At 46.7% G+C, this 21,381-nt stretch overlaps 1 protein-coding gene across 1 annotated transcript in view; it reads right to left on the bottom strand.

The window, feature by feature from the left end:
- The window catches only part of CENPI (centromere protein I), a 114,391-nt gene that overhangs the window by 31,765 nt on the left and 61,245 nt on the right, over nt 1-21,381 (bottom strand). Inside the window, exons 16-18 of the mRNA XM_082262855.1 lie at nt 17,253-17,385; nt 12,885-13,009; nt 2,554-2,602 (exon numbers count right to left, since the gene is read on the bottom strand). Of these exons, the coding sequence (XP_082118981.1) occupies nt 2,554-2,602; nt 12,885-13,009; nt 17,253-17,385 (307 nt within the window). The remainder of the gene's footprint in view (nt 1-2,553; nt 2,603-12,884; nt 13,010-17,252; nt 17,386-21,381) is intronic.

Below are 21,381 nucleotides of genomic sequence, written 5' to 3'. Positions count from 1 at the left end.
AAAGTGCTAATGCATAAATAACATAAACATATGAACCAATTATTTAAAGGTGAATATTCCAATGAATATAGCAATAATAAAATTAATAAACATAGTCCTTGAAAAGTGCTCGGTGCAAACTTTAAGTTCCAGCAGCAAATACAATTGGACTTGATGTGAAATGCCTTCACCAATCACCATACACCCAGTGCTCGGATAAAATACTTCTTACCAAAAGAAGTTGACCCCTTAGTTATAGGGGGTCATGATCGCAATGTATCTCCACAAGAGCTCCAAAATCTCCTATTACAGTCTTCACATCCAGTGTGTGATAAGCCAGAGGTAAACAGATGACTCCGAGACTCCGGACTCCCAGTGTCCGCGGGGAGATCCTGGCAAGCTTCAATAAAAGCTTATCACACACTGGATGTGAAGACTGTAATAGGAGATTTTGGAGCTCTTGTGGAGATACATTGCGATCATGACCCCCTATAACTAAGGGGTCAACTTCTTTTGGTAAGAAGTATTTTATCCGAGCACTGGGTGTATGGTGATTGGTGAAGGCATTTCACATCAAGTCCAATTGTATTTGCTGCTGGAACTTAAAGTTTGCACCGAGCACTTTTCAAGGACTATGTTTATTAATTTTATTATTGCTATATTCATTGGAATATTCACCTTTAAATAATTGGTTCATATGTTTATGTTATTTATGCATTAGCACTTTATTGTGAGTATACTGCTGAGCGCAATAACCCATATTCACTATCACATATTGCGTTTTCACGTTTTTATTGCTGCTCGCTAGAGGAAGAAATTCCCTAATTTTTCACATTTATTTATTTATTGTCAAATATCACTCCATTTGCGCAGTTCTTTTTTTCGGTTACACCGAATTTTGTTTTTCTAAATCTGGATTCTTACACTGCTTGACGTTTTGGAAGTGGTTTAATGCTTCTGCTTTTTTTTTTACCATAAGTGATTGTAAAGGTTTTTATTATATATATATATATATATATATATATATATATATATATATATATATATATATATTTATTTATTTATTTATTTATATATATATATATATATATATATATATATATATATATATATATATATATATATATATTTATTATTTTTTTTTTAAAGCAGAGGCCCTAGAGAATAAAATCGGTGGGTTTTGCAATTTTTTTTATGTCACAGTATTTGCGCAGCGGTTTTTCAAACACAGTTTTTGTGGGAAAAGAAATACATTTTTTATGCAAAAAAAAAAATACATAACCCAATTTTTTGGTAAAATATAAAAGATGAGGTTACGCCAAGTAAATAGATACCAAACATGTCACCCTCAAAATTGCGCATGCCCACATAACGGCGACAAACAACGTAAATTTTACTATTTTAAGGGAACGCTTTAAAAAAAAAAAAACTTTAGAGGTTAGCACTTTAGATGTACAGAGGAGGTCTAGTGCTAGCTGCAGGCATCACCCCGGTACAACCACTTGAAGTCAAATGAGGTACCAGGTACGTGATTTGGTGGCAAGTGGTTACTTCCCCCATCAACACACTCAGTGTTGATGGTGGAATCCCTCATGCGGTGCTATTGTTTTCTGCCAGTGGGGAGCCTTCCCTGCTGGTAGAACACAATGATTACTGCTAGCGGCTATAGCAGGGGTCTTCAAACTATGGCCCTCCAGTTGTTCAGGAACTACAATTCCCATCATGCCTAATCATGTCTGTGAATGTCAGAGTTTTACAATGCCTCATGGGATGTGTAGTTCCGCAAAAGCTGGAGGGCCGTAGTTTGAGGAACCCTGGGCTATAGCCACCGGCAGTAATCGCATACAAAAAATTTGACTGGCTGGTTGTACCCAAGTGGATAGATCGATCGACTTTAGCACAACCAGCCAGCCCATAGATGGATCGAAACTCAGCCAACCGGCAGTAATTGCATACGAAAAATCTGACAGGCTAGTTGTACCCAAGTGGATAGATCGATCGACTTTAGCACAACCAGCCAGCCCATAGATGGATCGAAACTCAGCCAATCCCTGCTGAAGCGACTAAGATTCGATCCATCTTTAGTTGGCTTTACTGTAACAGGAGGTGCAGACATCCACCTGGCTATGCTCCCTGATGGGCCATATACATCTCAGAACTGCATGGAAAGAAATATAAATCCTTGGTGGGTAAAACAAAATCCCTTACATTTATTTTATCTGTGTTTTTAGCCTGGAGTTCAGCTTTAAAGAAGAACTATAGGCAAAAGTTTTTATTTAATTTTGATAGAGTGGAAGGGTTATAACCCCCATGAGGTTTAATTTTGCCATCTTTAACCCATTGGGGAGAGGGTGAATCCCCTAATAGGGGCACAAACAGCAATAAAAACTTACAGGTGTTCTAATCCCTCCGCACTCTATTCAAAACTAAAAAAAAAAAAAGTTTTGCCCCTAGTAATCCTTTAACTCCAACTCCTGCTTTTAGTTCATAAAACGAAAACATTCTGAAAAATTCTGAGCAATTCTATTCTACACTGGACATAAAAATAAATAAAAATGTATCTGCTTTTCTTACAGTGTTCTCTTTTTCATCATTTCTTGCTGTCAAGAGATTCTCTCTATACCTGGAAAAAAAAAAAAAAAAAAAGTTATACATGAAGATCCATCGAGCTCCCAAACGTTATATCATAAATAAAAAAATCTGACACAGGGTTAAAGTTGTAAGTGTTGTGGGACGTGAACTAGTAAGCGTCATGCTTAGTACCTGTCTGTATGCAGTCTATTAACCCACACAAATCTTAACCACTTAAGTCCCGGAAGATTTTACCCCCTTCCTGACCAGGGCCTATTTTGCGATTCGGCACTGCATGACTTTAACGGACAATTGCGCGGTTGTGCGACGCTGTACCTAAACAAATTTGATGTTCTTTTTTTTCCTCACAAACAGAGCTTTCTTTTGGTGGTATTTGATCACCTGTGCGATTTTTTGATCATGCGCTATAAACAAAAAAAGAGCGACAATTTTGCAAAAATAACAATATTTTTCACATTTTTTTTTATATGAAATTCCCCCCCCAAAAAATGTAAAAATAAAAATGTTTTAACATTTTAGGCCAATTTGTTTTCTGCTACATATTTTTGGTTTATTAAAAAAAAAAAAAAAAAAAAAACGCAAAAAGCGTATTTTGATTGGTTTGCGCAAAAGTTATTGCGTTTACAAACTAAGGGAAAGATTTTTGTAATTTTTGTTGTTTTTTTTTTATAACGCGTAATGGCGGTGATCTGCGATTTTTTTGCGGGACTGCGACATTGCGGCGGACAGATCGGACCCTTGACTGACATTTTTGGGGTTACCAGTGACATTACTGCAGTGCTATACATATGCACTGCTACTGTAAAATTACACTGGCAGTGAAGGGGTTAACTTTTTTGAGAGGGAGGGGTTAAGTGTGTCCCTAGGGGCGTGTTTCTAACATTGATTGGCTGTGGCTTGATGTGTAAGAACAGTGATCAACGGTCCTACATAGTAGAACCGTATGATCACTATTCTTACACAGGGGAGACTGACAGGCGGCTTTGTTTACACTAGCCGCCTGCCTTTCTCCCGCTGTCACGGACGATCGGGTCCGCCGGGCACACGCGCGGGGGGGGGATTCCGTGACCGAGCGGGAGCGTGCATCCGGCGGCGCGCGCTCGCTCCCAAAACCCTTACAGGCTAGCGACGTAGCCCTACGTCGCTTTGCCTGTGAGGGGCTGACTGTCGACGTAAATAGTCGTGCGGCAGTCGGCAAGTGGTTAATGACCAGGCCCCATTTTGCAATTCGGCACTGCATTACTTTAACGGACAATTGCGCGGTCGGGTGACGTTGTACCCAAATAAAGTTGACGCCCTTTTTTTCCCCACAAATAGAGCTTTCTTTTGGTGGTATTTGATAACCTGTGCGATTTCTATTTTTTGCGCTATAAACAAAAAAAAGAGCGACACTCTTGAAAAAACATTTTTTTTTCACATTCTGCTATATGACATTCCCAAAGAAAAAAAAATGTAAAAATCTAAATTTAACATTTAAGGCCAATTTTTTTTCTGCTACATATTTTAGGTAAAAAAAAAAAAAAATTTGCAATAAGCGTATTTTGATTGGTTTGCGCAAAAGTTATTGCGATTACTAACTAAGGGAAAGATTTAGGTCTTTTTTTTTTTTTACTAGAAAAGGCGGCGATCTGCGATTTTTTACAGGACTGCGACATTGGGGCGGACAGATCAGACCCCTAACTGACATTTTTGACACTTTTGGGGGGACCAGTGACATTACTACAGTAATCAGTGCTATAAATATGCAATGTTACTGTAATAATGCCATTGGCAGGGAAGGAATTAATACTATTAGTGATCAAGGGCTTAAATGTAAGCCTAGGGGAGTGATTCTAACTGTGGAGGGGTGTGGCTTGTGAGATCATCACAGAGACATGTGATCCTATATAGCAGGAACACATAGCCTCTGTGTTTACTTCAGGTTTACCGCCTGTCACACGCACTGGCTCCCCAGCTGGCGAGCGCTCGCCCCCTAGAGTCTCCTGAGGGAGCGACATAGTACTACGTCGGTTTGCCCAGGAGCGGCCGCCTGCTGCAGTAAATCTGTGGTGGGCGGTCGGTCAAGTGGTTAAAAAAAAAAAAAAACGGAATTTTAGTAAAATCTTACCATAAAATTCCTTTCTCTGAGTCCTCTGACAGTCGCCGCCCACTCATACAGTCTTCACCAATGGGTATTGACCTCTTATCCACAGGAGCAAGCTAGGCATAAGACTTGTTAAAACAAAGCAATTTACATAGACACACCTGTAGGGGGCTGTCCCTTTGGTCCAATACCCCCCTGCTATCAGCCTTCCCAACTCATTTTGGTAGCAAGCAGTTTGAATCCATAAAACCCCAAAAGAGGGGCGGGGGCGGCGACTGTCAGAGGACTCAGAGAAGGGAATTTTACGGTAAGATTTTACAAACATTCCGTTTTCTCTAACGTCCTCTGACAGTCGCCGCCCACTCATACAGTCTTCACCAATGGGATGTCCCAAAGTAGTGTAGACATGAGGGGTGGGAAGCGCAACCGTCACAAAGGCAACGCAGCACCCAGGTCAGAGAAAGGAACCTTATCTGAACAGAAAGGTAAACCCTCTGGGTAACAAAAAAGCTCAACTGGAGCAACAACCCAGGAAAGCAAATAAACAAGGGGAAAACAACCCCAACAGTCAGAGACCGGCAAAGCCAGGGCCCCCTCAAGGCACTGCCGCACACAGAACTTTGCGGCCAAAGGAGGCATCTGCAGATGCCAGAACATCAAGTTTGTAAAATTTGGAGAAGGTGTGCACGGACGACCAAGTCGCAGCCTTGCACACCTGGGCAACCGAAGCCTGATGTCGGAAAGCCCATGACGCGCTCACCGCTCTGGACAGTTCGCCTTGACAGGGAGAGGCGATACCCGTTCCTTAATCGAATAGGCCTGTACAATTGTCTGTCTGATCCATCTTGAAATGGTTGCCGCAGACGCAGCCGTACCCTTCCGAGGCCCCTCAGGAAGGACAAAAAGAGAATCCGACTTCCTAAAGGATTCAGTGGACGACAGGTAAACCCTGATCGCCCGGACAACATCCAAGGAATGTAAGGCAAACTCCTTAGGATGCTTAGGATTCGCACACAGCGAAGGTAAGACAATGTCCTCATTAAGGTGAAAATCAGAAACCACCTTAGGAAGGAAAGATTGGTTAGGTTGCAAGACCACCTTATCCCTATGAACCACCAGGTAAGGGAAGCGGCAAGACAGGGCCGCCAACTCCGACACTGCGGGCAGAAGTGATCGCCACCAGAAAGGCAACCTTTCGTGACAGCAGAGGCAAGGAAATTTCCCTAAAGTTTTCAAAGGGAGGACGTTGCAAAACGGACAGAATCAAGTTCAAGTCCCAAGGAGGTAAAGGCGCCCTCCGAGGAGGAGCCAAATGACGCACTCCTTGAATAAAGGTTCGTATCAAAGAATTAGACGCCAAGACGCGCTGGAAAAGGATAGCCAGTGCAGATAACTGGCCCTTAAACGTGGACAACGCAAGGCGCTGGTACACACCAGTTTGCAGGAAGGCCAACACCCTCGCCACCAATAGGAGCGAGGAGGAATGCCCCTGGATTCACACCAGGCAAAATAAGTCTTCCAGGTACGGTAATAGATCTTACTGGACGAGGCCTTCCTAGCCTTGAGCAGGGTAGGAATGACCTCCGAAGAGAGACCCCTGTCTCTCAGGACCTGGCTTTCAACAGCCATGCCGTTAAAGTCAGCGACTGTAAAGCAGGATGGAAGATCGGCCCCTAAAACAGCAGATCGTCCCGTAATGGGAGCCGCCATGGAGGCTCGACGACCAGTTGTATGATGTCTGCGTACCAAGACCGGCTCGGCCAGTCCGGGGCCACCAGAATTACCAACTTCGGTTCCGAGACCAACCTGCGAAGGAACCTGGACAACAACTGAATCGGGGAAAGGCATAAATCAGGCGATACTGATGCCAAGGCACCACCAGCGCATCCGAGGCGTCCGCCAGAGGATTGCGCGTTCTTGCCACAAACTTTCCCACCTTGTTGTTTAGCCTAGATGCGAACAGATCCACATCTGGGGTTCCCCATCTCACACACAGCATCTGAAACACCTTCGGGTGTAGGGACCATTCTTCCTGGTCCAGCGTCTGGCAGCTCAGATAGTCGGCCTGCCAGTTCTCCACACCTGGAATGTGAACTGCCGAAATCGCCGGGACGTGCGTCTCGGCCCAAGACAGAATGTTGGTCACTTCCTGGGCCACCCGGGCACTCCTGGTGCCCCCTTGGTGATTGATGTAAGCCACCGCAGTGGCGTTGTCCGTCTGCACCCGCACAGGGCGGCCCCGAAGTTGATCCGACCAACGGTGCAAGCACAGTCTGATCGCTCGCAGGTCCATTATGTTGATCGGTAGGGAGGATTCCTCCTCCGACCAAGTGCCCTGGGCAGACAGAATTCCCAGAACGCCACCCCAGCCCGACAGGCTGGCATCCGTGGTGATCAACGTCCACAATAACGGGCGTCAGAGTCGGGGACTGGAGCCACCAGAGAAGACCCTCCCTGACGTGGCGACTCAGATATCCTCCTTTGCAAGGACTGAGGAAGCCTGTCCCATCTGGCCAGGATCTCCGCTTGAAGAGATTGCGTGTGGAACTGTGCAAACGGAATTGCCTCGAAGGCTGACACCATCAACCCCAGGGACCGCATGCAGGCCCCGAGTGATGAGAAATCCTTGTCCCGGAGGGACCTGACCTCGTCCTGCAAAGTCCGGAGCATGTCCTCCGGTAGAAAAACCTTTGCTTTGGCAGAGTCCAGGACCATTCCCAGGTAAGGGAGACAAACAGAAGGGGACAAGGTCGACTTCTGAACGTTGATGGTCCACCCGAACTCCTGAAGCGTCTAAATGGTAGTTGACAGATCGCGCAATAGGCTCGGACTGGCGCTCGATCTTAACAGGAGATCATCCAGAAATCCCAAGATCACAATCCCCTGCACCCGCAACAGGGCCAGAACAGGAGCCAGCACCTTGGTAAACACCCTTGGAGCCGAAGCGAGACCAAAGGTAACGCCACAAACTGATAGTGATCCTCCGCGATTGCGAATCGGAGGAACCTCTGATGACCCTCGAATATGGGGATGTGTAAATACGCATCCTTGAGGTCGATGGAAGCCAGGAAATCTCCCGGAAATGAAGCCACCACCGAACGGAGGGATTCCATGTGGAACTTCTGAACCCGCACAAAACGGTTCAGAGCTTTCAAGTCCAGAATTGGACGTACCTTGCCCTCCTTCCTGGGCACAGTGAACAGATTCAAGTAAAATCCCCGAAACCTGTCCCGATGAGACACCAGGATGACCACCCCTTGGGCGAGGAGATCCTGAACCGCCTGATGAAGATCATGCAAACAAGCTGGGGTCAAATGAAGATTTGAGGGAAAGAATCTGTCCGCTGGCCGCAAAAGGAATTCGATCTTGTATCCCGATCGAATGATTTCCTGAACCCACCTGTCCGGGACCCAGAGCAGCCAAGGTTCTAGGAAACCGCGCAGACGTCCCCCCACCCCTGTAACGGGTGAGGGCGTCCCTTCAGGTGGAGGCGGAAGGACCCGCCGGGCCGGCGTGGTTGGATTTTTGCTTGCCCGCCCAGGGCTTCCTCTGACCACCCTGGCCTTTAAAGGGTTTCCCCTTGTCCTGTGGCTTAAAGGCACGAAAGGACCCCTGGTTTGGTTTAAAGGAAGGCCCCTGCTTACCGCGCAAAAACTTACCCTTGGGCTGCTGGGGCAGCAGAGTGCTCTTACCCCCAGTGACCCCTTTAACCAACTCGTCCATGGATACTCCAAAAAGACGATTCCCCGCATAAGGGAGGTCAGAAACTGTCTTCCTGGAAGACTGGTCCGCCGACCAGCTCTTCAGCCACATCAAACGACGGAGCAGCACCGTGACACCAGACAGCCGTGCTGCTAGAGGAGCCTCATCCAAGGCAGCGTCACTCAGGTACAAAACAGCCAGACGCATCTGCTTCACCATTTCCACAGTAGCTGGAGGGGCGGAATCCGCCAGAGTGCGTTTGAGCACCAGGGCCCAATCAGCCACAGCCTGAGAGACCATAACAGAGGCGAAGATGGGCTTCAGTAAGAAACCCGCCACTATATATGCGTGGCGAGTAAGAGATTCCACCCGCCTATCCGTAGGGTCCCTGAACACCGGAGAATCCTCCGCGGGCATGAGAGTGGCCTTGTTTAAACTGGACACCATGTGATCCACTTTAGGGGACACGGTCCATCGCGAATCCGTAGGAGACGCGAAAGGGTAACGGAACTGAAACCATTTTGGTACCACAAAAGGGCGCTTCAAATTACGCCATTGTTTGTTCACTGTTTCGTGAAACTCAGCGGGACAAGGAAACCCCTGTGCAGCTTTCCGGGTTCTGCGAATCCCAAAGGAAGACCCTGTGGGTTGGACTCATCCTCTAAATGTAGTGTCTCTTTAACAGAAGCAATGAGCGCAGACACAGCCGCGCATTCTTTAGCCGCTTCAGGAGAAGGATCATCCTCCTCCTCCCCCTCCACCTCCATATCAGAATGCAAGGACTGAGACCCCTCAGGGAGTAAACTGTCCAGGGCAATCATATCAGACTCAGAATCAGAGGATAATGAAATCCTAGCTCTTTTCCCAGAATCCCGCTCTGACATTAACAAATCCACCTTGGACGCTAAAGTCGCAAGTGCAGCAGCAAGAGAAGGTGAAGATTCAGGAGTACCTGAATCACTCACCAAGGCTGGGGGGAATTTGCAGTCCTGGGACTCCATGAGAAAATCACTATCGCTGGCCCTTTAAGATGCGATCGCAGCGACCCACCGTAATGCACTGCAATAAGGATTACACTAAGGTACCCCCCTGAGATGGGAAAAGCACTGAAAACAGGAGGATATTCCCCAAAACCAGCAAAAAGAACCCCCAGAAGTGTTACCACACTGCTAGGAACGATCTCTGCATACAGGGAAGGAAGTGATGTCATCCGCAAGAGACTCAACAGGAAGCTGTCCAAGGGAAAATGGTTGCCAATGCATCTGAATGGGAGGCTCCGGGAAAATGGCAGCTGAACATGTGCAAAGAAGAACACCTTGCCACACACAAGATGGTGCCCGAAGGCGCCAAAAAACACTACATAGAGAGCTGCAGAAAGTGCCCACAGTGAGGCCAGAGCAGCTGCCCACACCCAAAATGGCGGACCTGCGGTTTTTTGCACCGCAGCGGTCCGCACCGCCATGTCTGCACACCCAAACACACTGACAAAGTGGACAGGGATAGAGACCCCCACAGACCCCCCCCCCCACGGCGACACATGGGCCAAGAGGCCCCCGCAGGGACCGGGAGGGATGCGAGCCCCGGGACGCAGACATGAGGGGAGAGCACAGACATCAGCAGACTGTCATCCCCAAACAGAGGCCCCACACAGATGTTACTTACCGCTCCATATGGCGTGGGCGCCTCAATATTGCGGGAACCCCCCACCCCAGACGGCGGGGGCAGCCAAAATAGGATGCGTCGCACGATCAAGAAACCGCATGTTGAGGCATCCCGGCGAGGTAGCCACCTCGCAGGCTGGTGCCCCTGAGGACAGAGGCAGGTCGTTTGCTAGGCCAGGGCGCACGCATAGCCCGCTAAACGCTCGATGGCGGGCTGGGATTCCATAAGATCCTCTGTCCTGGAGTACCAGGACGACCAGTCTGATTCCCAGCTCCGCAAACGCTGTAGTCTTTCGAAGATCCGACTAACTAAGCGCTGAGTCGCTGACAAATAAAAAGCAGAAAATAAAAGTAATAAACTAGAAGAAAGGCTGAGACATGTAGCCCCAGCACAGGGAAGCCTATCTTACTCTTAACTAGGCAGAAGACAAACTGAGTTTGGAAGGCTGATAGCAGGGGGGTATTGGACCAAAGGGACAGCCCCCTACAGGTGTGTCTATGTAAATTGCTTTGTTTTAACAAGTCTTATGCCTAGCTTGCTCCTGTGGATAAGAGGTCCATACCCATTGGTGAAGACTGTATGAGTGGGTGGCGACTGTCAGAGGACGTAAGAGAAATTTACATTTTTTTTTTTTACAGGTAAAAAAAACCTGCATTTATTATTTTTTGCTGCAGGAGCCTGGAAAGCATTGCACCAATGATCAGCAGATCGCCGATGCCATGCAGGTCTCCTGAACACTGGGATACAGTGTATCGGCTTACCAGTACATCCCACACGGGTAAACAGATAGTCCCTGAAGAAACACTCAACTACCACATCGCTCCACATCGCAGTGGTAAATCATTGAGAGCTACAAGCCGACAGCCCCTAAGGATGTCGGAGCTTGTAGTTCATTCAGACACACAGAACTGTTCCAAAGGTGAACTTATCCTTTAAAAAGAGAAGTACAGCCAAAGCTCGTTAGGCTGTACATCTCCTGTGAATAACAGGAGTGCAGTCCGTGCTGCACTCCTTTGACCTGTTTTCAGCAGACAGAGGGCTGACGTCCGCTGTCAGCTGACATCACATTGCCGGTGTTCCGTGAAAAAACCATACCCGTGAGAAATGCATACCCTCATCACTTCCAGTGCACCTACGTCAGCACCTAACTCATTGAACAGCTGAGGGCCTGACAAATGCACATGCTCGGAGGGTATGGATTTATCACGGTAGTGTGTGACGTATCCGGGGCTGTGAGCATGCGCACTGCTACGCTGCTCAGCTGTTCCTGACAGGAAGTGACGTGGGTATGGATTTCTCACGGGGTATGGTTTCCTAACGTTACACCGCTCAGGCAAGATCGCGACAATGGAGTTGGGAACCACCCACACGCCTGGACCAGCACCCAGCTCAGCCTCTCAGCGAACCACTGAGAGGCTGAGCCGGCTGCTCCCACGCCCACCACTGCCCAGCGCTCCAGTGAGTGCAGGAGGGGGGGGGGGGTTAAAGCAGAGAGCTGTGGGAACCGAGTGATTTGGCAGTGTTCGAGGCACCAGTGGGACTGATCCTGCATCCACCTAGGTAAGTAGGATTCTACTTACCTAGCGTCACTGGCTCTTTACGGAGATTGGGGTTGCGCCCTGTCCAAGTGCGCCCACAGTTGCTGCGCGGAGCACCGTCAATAGTCTATATGAGTTAAGCAGGTGCCCATAATACTGGAGTGTGCATTTCATGCCTGCAGTCCAGAAGGACTTAAAGTGGAAGTAAACTCTCCTTTTTTATATAAACACATCCTATTCCTGGCAGCGCCATATTCCCTCACCCCCTTATTCTGATCAAACTCTCCTTTGTTAGTTTAACCTACAGCGTAAGCTTATAATAAAGCTTACCTGTAGGTTAAATGAATAGATCTTCTAGTAAGCAGAAGCCAGTGTCGTCACCATACCCGTGCCGTTCCTTCCAAGCTCCGTGCAGCGTCCAGGACTGCCCCGCATGCGCAGGAGTGATGTCATTGTGGCTTGGGGGCGCTTTCAAATTTTTAAATTTTTTTCCTATTTATTTTAATTTTTAACACGGTTTAAAAAACAAAAATCGGATTACTTTTAGAGCCAGTTCACGTTGCCGCGACTTGTCAGGCGACTTGTCAGCCTGACAAGTCGCGCTCCCTCGCGGTCCACTGACCACTACAGGACCCGTTCTAATAGGAGCGACACAAGTCGCCCCGACTTAGAAAAAGGGTCCTGTACTACTTCGGGGCGACCTCGGAGCGACTTGCATAGACTTCCATTATGTGAAGTCCCTGCAAGTTGCTCCGAAGTCGTGGTGCATTGTAATGCACAAGTCGCCCCCGAAGTAGTACGGAGTCGTGTCGCCCCAGTGTGAACCGACTCTTATTGTTGTCACAAGGAATGTAAACATCCCTTGTGACAGTAATAAGCAGTGACAGGTACACTTTATGGAGGGATCTGGAGTCTAAAAGACCCCAAACCCCTGCTCAGCACGTCAAAGTATTCAAAATGTCGAAAACGGCATTTTTGAATACTGACACTTTTTTTAAAATCGTAAACCGGAAGTGATGTTGTGAGGGGGGGATCAAATACTTTTTTTTCCCTCACTGCATGTTTCAGTGTGTTTTTGGTGCCTTTCGGGGCGTTCCAGTGCATTTTTCCACTTTCCAGTACAATGCAGAAAATGCAGCATGTTCTACTTTTTTTCCTGTATCTGGAACACACTGGAACTGACTGCACTGGTGTAAAGTATGCCATTGAAAGCCATAAAACCTACTATCCATGCGTTTTTGATGCAGAAAGAAAAACGCACTGAGCTGCATGTGGTTTAAACTGGCCCTGAAACAATTATAAAATTCACAAAAAAAAAAAAACCTTACCTTTGCATAATGTAACCGAGTTGGTTTAGGTTCACACAGTCTCTGCAAAGAAGAGCCGGATAGAACACTCCAGCAGGAGGAAGGACGATGAGAGGTAAAGAAAAACATACATATAGATCAGAAACCTGTAAAAAAATAGAAAAAATGTGTAAAGAGTATACAAGTGTGAGCCTGAAACCAAAAAGGTATTCAAATAATGTTTTGAAACTACATAAAAAATGTCCCTTCTTTTATTATTAAAGAGGAGCTCCACCCAAAAGGGGAAGCTTCGCTTGTTCGCATCCTTCCCCCTCCACTACCACATTTTGGGAGGGGGGGCGAGTACCTGTCAAAATCAGCTACCAGCTCCCACTTTTGGGTAAGATTGGCGCACAACGATCGCAGCGATCTGATTTTTGAAACTTGCGTCCGTCGGCATCAAGGGGTTGTAGCGGGGCTATATGCAGCTGCAAACATTACCCCGGTACCATTTTTTTAGGGCGGACGGTCCGCTTTCTTGTGATAACTGATGCAGCTAAGCAGCTGCTCGGCCGTCATTGCAAGCAGCGGGAGGGGGAATTTCTGCCGACCGGTCGTCCGTCTTTTGTCCAGAGTGGTGTTTTGTTGGTTGGAAGGTGCCTAGACTGCACACGAATTTTCTCGGCCAACAAAAATCTACTTCAGAAGTGATGTCACGTGCTGGTTTACTTTCCGTGTGTTTTTTCTTCTCTGAGCATGCCCAGTCTTGCTCATCAGATTTTTGTCTGCCGAAATCTGTACCGACTGATGGAAAATCGGCCGTTGTGTTGACGGCCAACAAAAATTTTATAGCCTGCACACCAGATTTTTTTCGGCCCGAAAAGTCGGGAGTCGGTTGTCGAAAGCATCATACTAACAAGCTGAAAATCGGCCGATCGGACGTTGGCCGAAAATTCCCGGCCAATCGATGCGTGTATACGGGGCATCAAAGATGCCAGATTTCGAAAAAAAATTACAATATTCAAAACAGCCAAACTTGGTGTTTTTAATGCTTTTAAGAGCAAAGGTGGGATTTGGGGTCTTATAGACCCCAGATTCCTCCATAAAGAGTACCTCACTGCCTATTACTGTCACAAGGGATGTTTACTGGACCGTTTACTTCCACTGGAAGATTTCCCCTTTATTGCTGTTCTATTAAAGAACTAAAGGCAAAAACTCGATTTTTGTACTTACCGTAAAACTATTTTCTCTGAAGTTCATATACAGACACAGCTCTATATCTTCTTGACCATTGGGTTATGCTGCCCCCTACAGGAGTAGGACACTAGCCAGGAAAAAGCTTTAACGCCTATGGGGCTGTTCCTGCAGGCATAACCCAACACAGTCTGCTACAACCCTCAGTTTCGTTGCAAGCAGGGTTTAGAAGAAAAAAAAGCCCCATTCCACTCAAATAGAGGGGCGGGTGCTGCGTCTGTCAATGAACTTCAGAGAAAAAGATTTTACGGTAAGTACAAAAATCCATTTTTTTCTATCCTTCGTTGACAGACGTAGCTCCATATTCTTCTTGACCATTGGGACGTCCCAAAGCAGTATCTGCATGAGGGGTGGTGGGAAAAAAATGCAAATAAGAACGTAATTTCCCAAAGGCTAAAAAACTTAGCCAACCAGGTAACATGGAGCTCAACAAGGAACAACTAGAAAAAAAAACACACATACAGAAACAAAAGTTCTGTTTTAAACAGCAGCCAGCAAAACCTTGCGGCCAAAAAGGCATCCGAAGATGCCAACGCATCTACTTTGTAGAACTTTGTGAACGTATGCACAGACAACCAAATTGCCGCCTTGCAAACTTGCATCACTGACGCTTGATGGCGAAAAGCCCAAGAGGCACTCAGCGCCCTAGTAGAATGTGCCTTCACAGGGAAAGGAGGAACCTGACCCTTCAGTGAATAGGCCTAAACCACCGTCTGCCTGATCCATCTAGCTATGGTCGCAGTAGAAGCAGCCAATCCCTTACGACAGTGGTCCTCAACTCCGGTCCTCAGGGCCCACTAACAGGCCAGGTTTGCAAGATAACTAAATTACATCACAGGTGATCTCATTTGCTGCTCAGTGATAGCAGTATTCTAGTCTGCATCTCCCCAAGGTAATACTTAAAATCTGGCCTGTTAGTGGGCCCCCGAGGACCGGAGTTAAGGACCAGTGCCTTACGAGGTCCCTCAGTAAGGACAAAACGAGCATCTGATTTTTTTGAAAGACTCAGTAGCCGCCAGGTAAACCCTGATTGCCCGAACCACATCCAAAGAATGCAAAGCAATTTCCTTGGGATGCTTGGGCTTAGGATAAAAGTGAAGGCAGCACAAAGTCTTCATTCAAATTAAAATCAGAAACCACCTTAGGAAGAAAAGACTGATTAGATCGAAGTACCACTTTATCTCTGTGGACCACCAGATAAGGAGAGCGGCAGGACGCCGCCACCAATTAAGACAGTCTGTGGGCAGAAGTGATAGCCAACAAAAAGGCAACCTTCTGCGACAATAAAAACAGAGAAATTTCCCTAATGTTCTCAGAAGGAGGCTTTTGAAGAACAGATAATACCAAATTAAGATTCCACGGAAGCAGCGGGGATCGCCTCGGAGGAGCCATGTGGTGACCCCCTGAATGAAAGTGCGAATCAAGGCATGCGTAGCTATCAAGCGTTGGAAATATATAGCCAAAGCCGACACTTGGCCTTTGATAGTGCCCAATACCAACCGCTGTTCAACCCCTTTTTGCAGAAAGGCCAACACCCTAGCTACCGAAAACAAAAAAAGAGGGAGCACCTTCAGCGATTCACACCATGAAATGTACGATTTCCAGATACGATGATAGATCTTGCTGGAAGTCGACTTCCTGGCCTTCAATAACGTAGGAATCAAAGAGTCAGAAAGACCTCTATCCCGCAACACCTGGCTTTCAACAGCCATGCCATTAAAGCAATCGACTTTAAGGCAGGATGGAAGATCGGACCCTGAGACAGCACATCTTCCCTGAGAGGAAGTCTCCAAGGAGCATCGGAGACCAACCTTACTAGGTCTGCATACCAAGGCCGGCGAGGCCAGCCTGGGGCCACCAAAATGACTGGAATCCCTTCCACCTCTATCCTGCGTAGAAGCCTCGGCAGGAGTTTCAGCGGAGGGAAGGCATAAATCAGCCGATACTGACCCCAAGGAGCCACCAGTGCGTCTGTGGCATCAGCCAGAGGATCCCGAGACCTGGCTACAAACCTCTGAACCTTCTTGTTGTGTCCCTCACCGAAAACACAGGAGGTGAAACACCTGCGGGGGTAGGGACCACTCCCCTTGATCCAACACCTGATGACTCAGGTAATCAGCTTGCCAGTTTGCCACACCTGGGATGTACACAGCAGAGAGGGCTGGAACAAACTTTTCCACCCAGGCCAGAATCTCAGCCACCTCCCTGACCGTAAGACACTCTTGGTGCCCCCCTGGTGATTGATGTAAGCCACAGCCGTGGCATTATCCAATTGAATCCGAACTGGACAATCTTGCAGAAGAGTGGACCAGTGACTCAGACAAAGCTTTGTTGCTCTGAGCTCCAAAACATTTATCGGCAGTTTGGACTCTAATGTCCAGGTTCCCTGGGCACAGAGCTTTCCCAGCACCCCACCCCAGCCCAGCCCGAGAGGCTGGCCTCCGTGGTTACCACCGTCCAAAACAACGGAAGGAAGGACTTGCCCTGGCACAGTGCTGGTGAATGAAGCCACCACAACAGAGCAGACTTTGTGGTGTGACTCAACCGAATCCAAGTGCCCAAGGAATTTGGATCCTTGTTTCATTTGACAAGAATCTCCCTTTGCGAAGGTCTCGTATGGAACTGCGCAAACGGTTGATACCATCAGACCCAAGGCCCGCATGCAAGTCTGCAGAGACAGATTGTTTGCCAACAGCAACCGGATCGCCCCCTGCAACTTTTGCAGCTTGTCCGGGGGGAAGAAAGACCCTCGCCAAAGCGCATCCAGAGTCAGGCCCAGATAATCCAGTGTCAAGGAAGGTATAAGGGCGGATTTCTTGAAATTGATGTTCCAACCAAACTCTTGCAGTGTTCGGGCAGTGATCGTCAAGTCGCCCAGCAGGGCTGAATGAGAGTCTGCTCTACAGAGGAGATCCTCCAGATACCCCAATACCGAACTCCCCCGTTGGCTTAGTAATGCCAACAAGTGGTTAATATTATTAAGTTACAATAGGACTTGTGTAGCAATTGTATAGGATTTTTTTTTGTTTTGTTTTATTTTTTTCTCCTTACAAAAGTGGAGTTACCTCTTAAATTGGCGGGACTAGTTCCAATTTATTATGCAATATATTATAACATACAACAAACAGTCACTAAAAATAAAAGTCCATTTCTTACCAATGTATAGAATTCCAGGACAGACTGGAGGAGGAGAGAACTGTTATGCATCTGCAATCCCACAGTACATAAACGGCCGGTAAACTTAATCATATTTTCTACTGAAGTCATCACGCCAGACATTGTGTCGTTGCTGTGTAAAAGAGAAAAAAAATATATAAAAAGGCCAATGTTTAGACTGAGCCCTTGACCTGTCATTGTTTTCTGACGTGAAAATAGTCTTCAATGGTGTCACAAAGATATATGAAAGCACAGGGTGAGTATCTTGATATCTTCAACCTATTATAGGAGTGTTACAAAGATTCTGCATGTAGTGTCTTCAGAGCATACGTTTTCCACAATGCAAAAAGAAGACTCCTCTTATTCCCAGTCGCCCACCTACCCTGGCATATGAAGCTTTGCAGGATCAGAAATAATTATGGCTTTAGGGTGAGCCTTCTATTACAAGGTGCTGATGAAGGACTCTTACCTACTCAGCAAAACTTGCAGCTGAAGAATAAAATAAGCTTAGCAAATGTCTCCAGGTTTTTGTACATTGGATCCATAAAGGACGTTAGATTATCCAGTGAGATAAATATTGCCTTGCTAAGAAAATGGATAGAAGCTGTTCAATAGCTTAGAGGCAGGGCGTATACCGAGAGGTATAGAAAGCTTTTTTGGTTGATTGGGTGGCTTCAGTTCCTAAATCTCTCTTTAAAACTTGGGATAGCAACAGACTGCTTATTTAACCATATGCTGACCGCTTTATAACAGTTTTACTGTTACAGGGCGGCAGCTGTGCGTCGGATTATGTATATATACGTGATCCCGCACTTAGGCCTGCAGGGGGCACACTCCCCTCTTCTGCTGTGATTTACAGCAGAAACCTACACTGGATGTTCCTAAGCACCCGCCGATCGTCAGGCAGAGACTCAGAACGTAGCTCTGCCTACAGTGGAGGAAATTACCTTATTTATCGGCGTATATCACACACTTTTTCCTCCTAAAAATGGAGGGCAAAGCACCAGTGCGTGTTATACGCCAATAAAGTAAAGAAAAAAAAAAAGCCGGGCAGCGCTGAGAGGAAGAGGAGGGGGCGCGCCGAACACCGGGCGGAGCAGAAGGAAGGACGAGCGGCTGCTGTCATAGGAAGTCCCACCTCCTATGATAGACAGCACAATGGCCCAATGCCGGGACACGGGGCGTGTGGCGTCTATCATAGGCGCTGAGACGTCAGATGACAGTGGCGGCTCGTACTCGCTTCTCCTCGCACGGCCTGCCCCCCTCTGCCTCAGAGCTGCCCGGCTTTTTTTAAAAAAGGAATGCAATGTTATGGCGCTGGCGAGGCTGCATTGGGGACACTTGCGCTGGCGAGGCTGCATTTGGGGACACTTGCGCTGGCGAGGCTGCATTTGGGGACACTTGCGCTGGCGAGGCTGCATCGGGGACACTGGCGCTGGCGAGGCTGCATCGGGGACACTGGCGCTGGCGAGGCTGCATCGGGGACACTGGCGCTGGCGAGGCTGCATCGGGGACACTGGCGCTGGCGAGGCTGCATCGGGGACACTGGCGCTGGCGAGGCTGCATCGGGGACACTGGCGCTGGCGAGGCTGCATTGGGGACACTTGCGCTGGCTAGGCTCCATTGATGGACACTGCACTGGCAAGGCTGCATTTATGGGCACAGGTAAGACTGCATTTGATTAAAAAAAAAATATTCTGAGTTCAATGCTATTTAAAATTTTAAGCTTTTTTCCTAAAATTTCCCTCCTAAATGTGAGGTGCGTGTTATACGCCGATAAATACGGTAATTAATTTGATCCCCTGCAGATTTTGTAGGTTTCCACACAAAAAAAAAATGAAGGGTCACATCATTTTTATCATAGGTGTATTTTAAGTCAGAGACAGAATATCAACCAAATATCCAGAAAAAAAAAACACATGAAACATGATATAAATAAGGTTGCAGTTCAGTGAGTAAAAAAAGTATTTGATCCCCAAGCAAAACATGAATTAGTACTTGGAGAAACCCTTGTTGGCAAGCACAGAGATAAGACGTTCTTGTAGTTGGTGACCAGGTTCGCACACATCTCAGGAGGGATTTTGGTCCACTCTTCCTAACATCTTCTCTAAAAACCTAAGGTTTCTTGGATGTCGCTTGGCAACTTAAAGTTTCAGCTCCCTCCATAAATTGACTATGGGATTAGGGTCTAGGCCACTCCATGACCTTGATGTGCCTCTTCTTGAGCCACTCCCTTGTTGCCTTGGCGGTATGTTTTGGGTCATTGTCATGCTGGAAGACCCATCCATGACCCATCTCCAGTGTTCTGGTTGAGGGAAGAAGGTTCTCATCCAAGATTTTACAATACCAGGCCCCATCCATTGGCCACTCAATGTGGCAAAGTAGGCCTGTACCTTTAGCAGAGAAACAGCCCCAAAGCATAATGTTTCCACCTCCGTGCTTGACTGAAGGGATGGGGTTTTTAGGGTCATAGTCAGCATTTTTCTTCCTCCAAACATGGCGAATTTGCAAATTTTAGTTTTAGATGTTCATTGGCAAACTTCAGACAGGCCTGTAAATGTGCCTCCTTGAGGAGGGGGACATTGCGGTCGCTGCAGGATTTCAATTAATTGCGGCAAATTGTGCGGCATATTCTGTTACCAATGGTTTGTTTTGGGACTGTGGTCCCAACTGCCTTGAGATCATTCACAAGCTCCTCCCGTGTACTTCTGGGCTAATCCCTCATCTTTCTCATGATTATTTATCCTTACCCCATGAGGCGAAATCTTGCATGGAGCTCCAGACCGAGGGTGATTGATGGCTATTTTGTATTTCTTCCATTTGCAAATAAATCGCTCCAATAGTTGTCTCCTTCTCACTAAGCTTCTTGCTGATGGTCTTGTAGCCCATTCCAACTTTGTACAGGTCTCCAATCTTGTCCCTGACGTTTTTTGACAGCTCTGTGGTCTTGCCGATGATGGTGAGGTTTGAATGGAAGAACAATTCTGTGGACAGTTGTCTTTTATATGAAAATAATAATATTGCTGCACCAAGTGAACATCAAATCAATAAAGATAAAATAATTCGGTGTTGAAATATCAAGTGAAAAATAAATATCAAGTGAAAATAATCAAGTGATATAAAATCAATATAAATTGTTCCAAACAGGTGATATAAGAATCACTAAAAATAAATTGTCCCCAATCACAAATGAGAAATCGTGTCAAAAATCGTGACTAAATCTTCATCCATAAACTTGATTAAAGGTGCTGCATGCTCCACTCCAAGTGCTCCAAGTGACTAGTGACAGACTAGCAGCTCACCTCATGGAGAGACTCCTAAGAGCCAAAGCACACTCTGAAAGGATCACAATAGCCTGGTCTTCCAATCACCGCCTCCTGCTCCTGTCTCCAAGTGAATGCAGCATCGGTGTGGAAAATAAAGACAAAATCTAATGCTCTCTGCTAGGATGGGCTATTTATTCAGTATAAGTAATGGTATCGCACTTACATTTCCATGCACTTAAAGCAGTGCGGGCTGTCAGAACATCAAACTCTGCCTGTGATCTCCGGGAATCGCTGACGAAGTCTATGACGCAACGCATACGGGGGAGGAGCCTGCATGTCATCACGCTGATTTTGTCTTTATTTTCCACACCGATGCTGCATACACTTGGAGACAGGAGCAGGAGGCGGTGATTGGAAGACCAGGCTATTGTGATCCTTTCAGAGTGTGCTTTGACTCTTAGGAGTCTCTCCTTGAGGTGAGCTGCTAGTCTGTCACTAGTCACTTGGAGCACTTGGAGTGGAGCATGCAGCACCTTTAATCACGTTTATGGATGAAGATTTAGTCACGATTTTTGACACGATTTCTCATTTGTGATTGGGGACAATTTATTTTTAGTGATTCTTATATCACCTGATTGGAACAATTTGTATTGATTTTATATCACTTGATTATTTTCACTTGATATTTATTTTTCACTTGATATTTCAACACCAAATTATTTTATCTTTATTGATTGATGTTCACTTGGCGCAGTTATATTATTATTTTCATATCTCACAGGTGTTTTTGTGTTTGGCACTGATTGTTTGCAGCCTTGTGCACGAGATTGTCTTTCTGTTTAAATTTGGTTTGCGCTGATTAT

This window comes from Pelophylax lessonae, assembly GCF_965119305.1.
Source record: "Pelophylax lessonae genome assembly, chromosome: 7".
Taxonomy (NCBI): Eukaryota; Metazoa; Chordata; class Amphibia; order Anura; family Ranidae; genus Pelophylax; species Pelophylax lessonae.
Note: the sequence above shows the minus strand (reverse complement) of the source record. Positions and strands in the feature narration are given on the sequence as shown.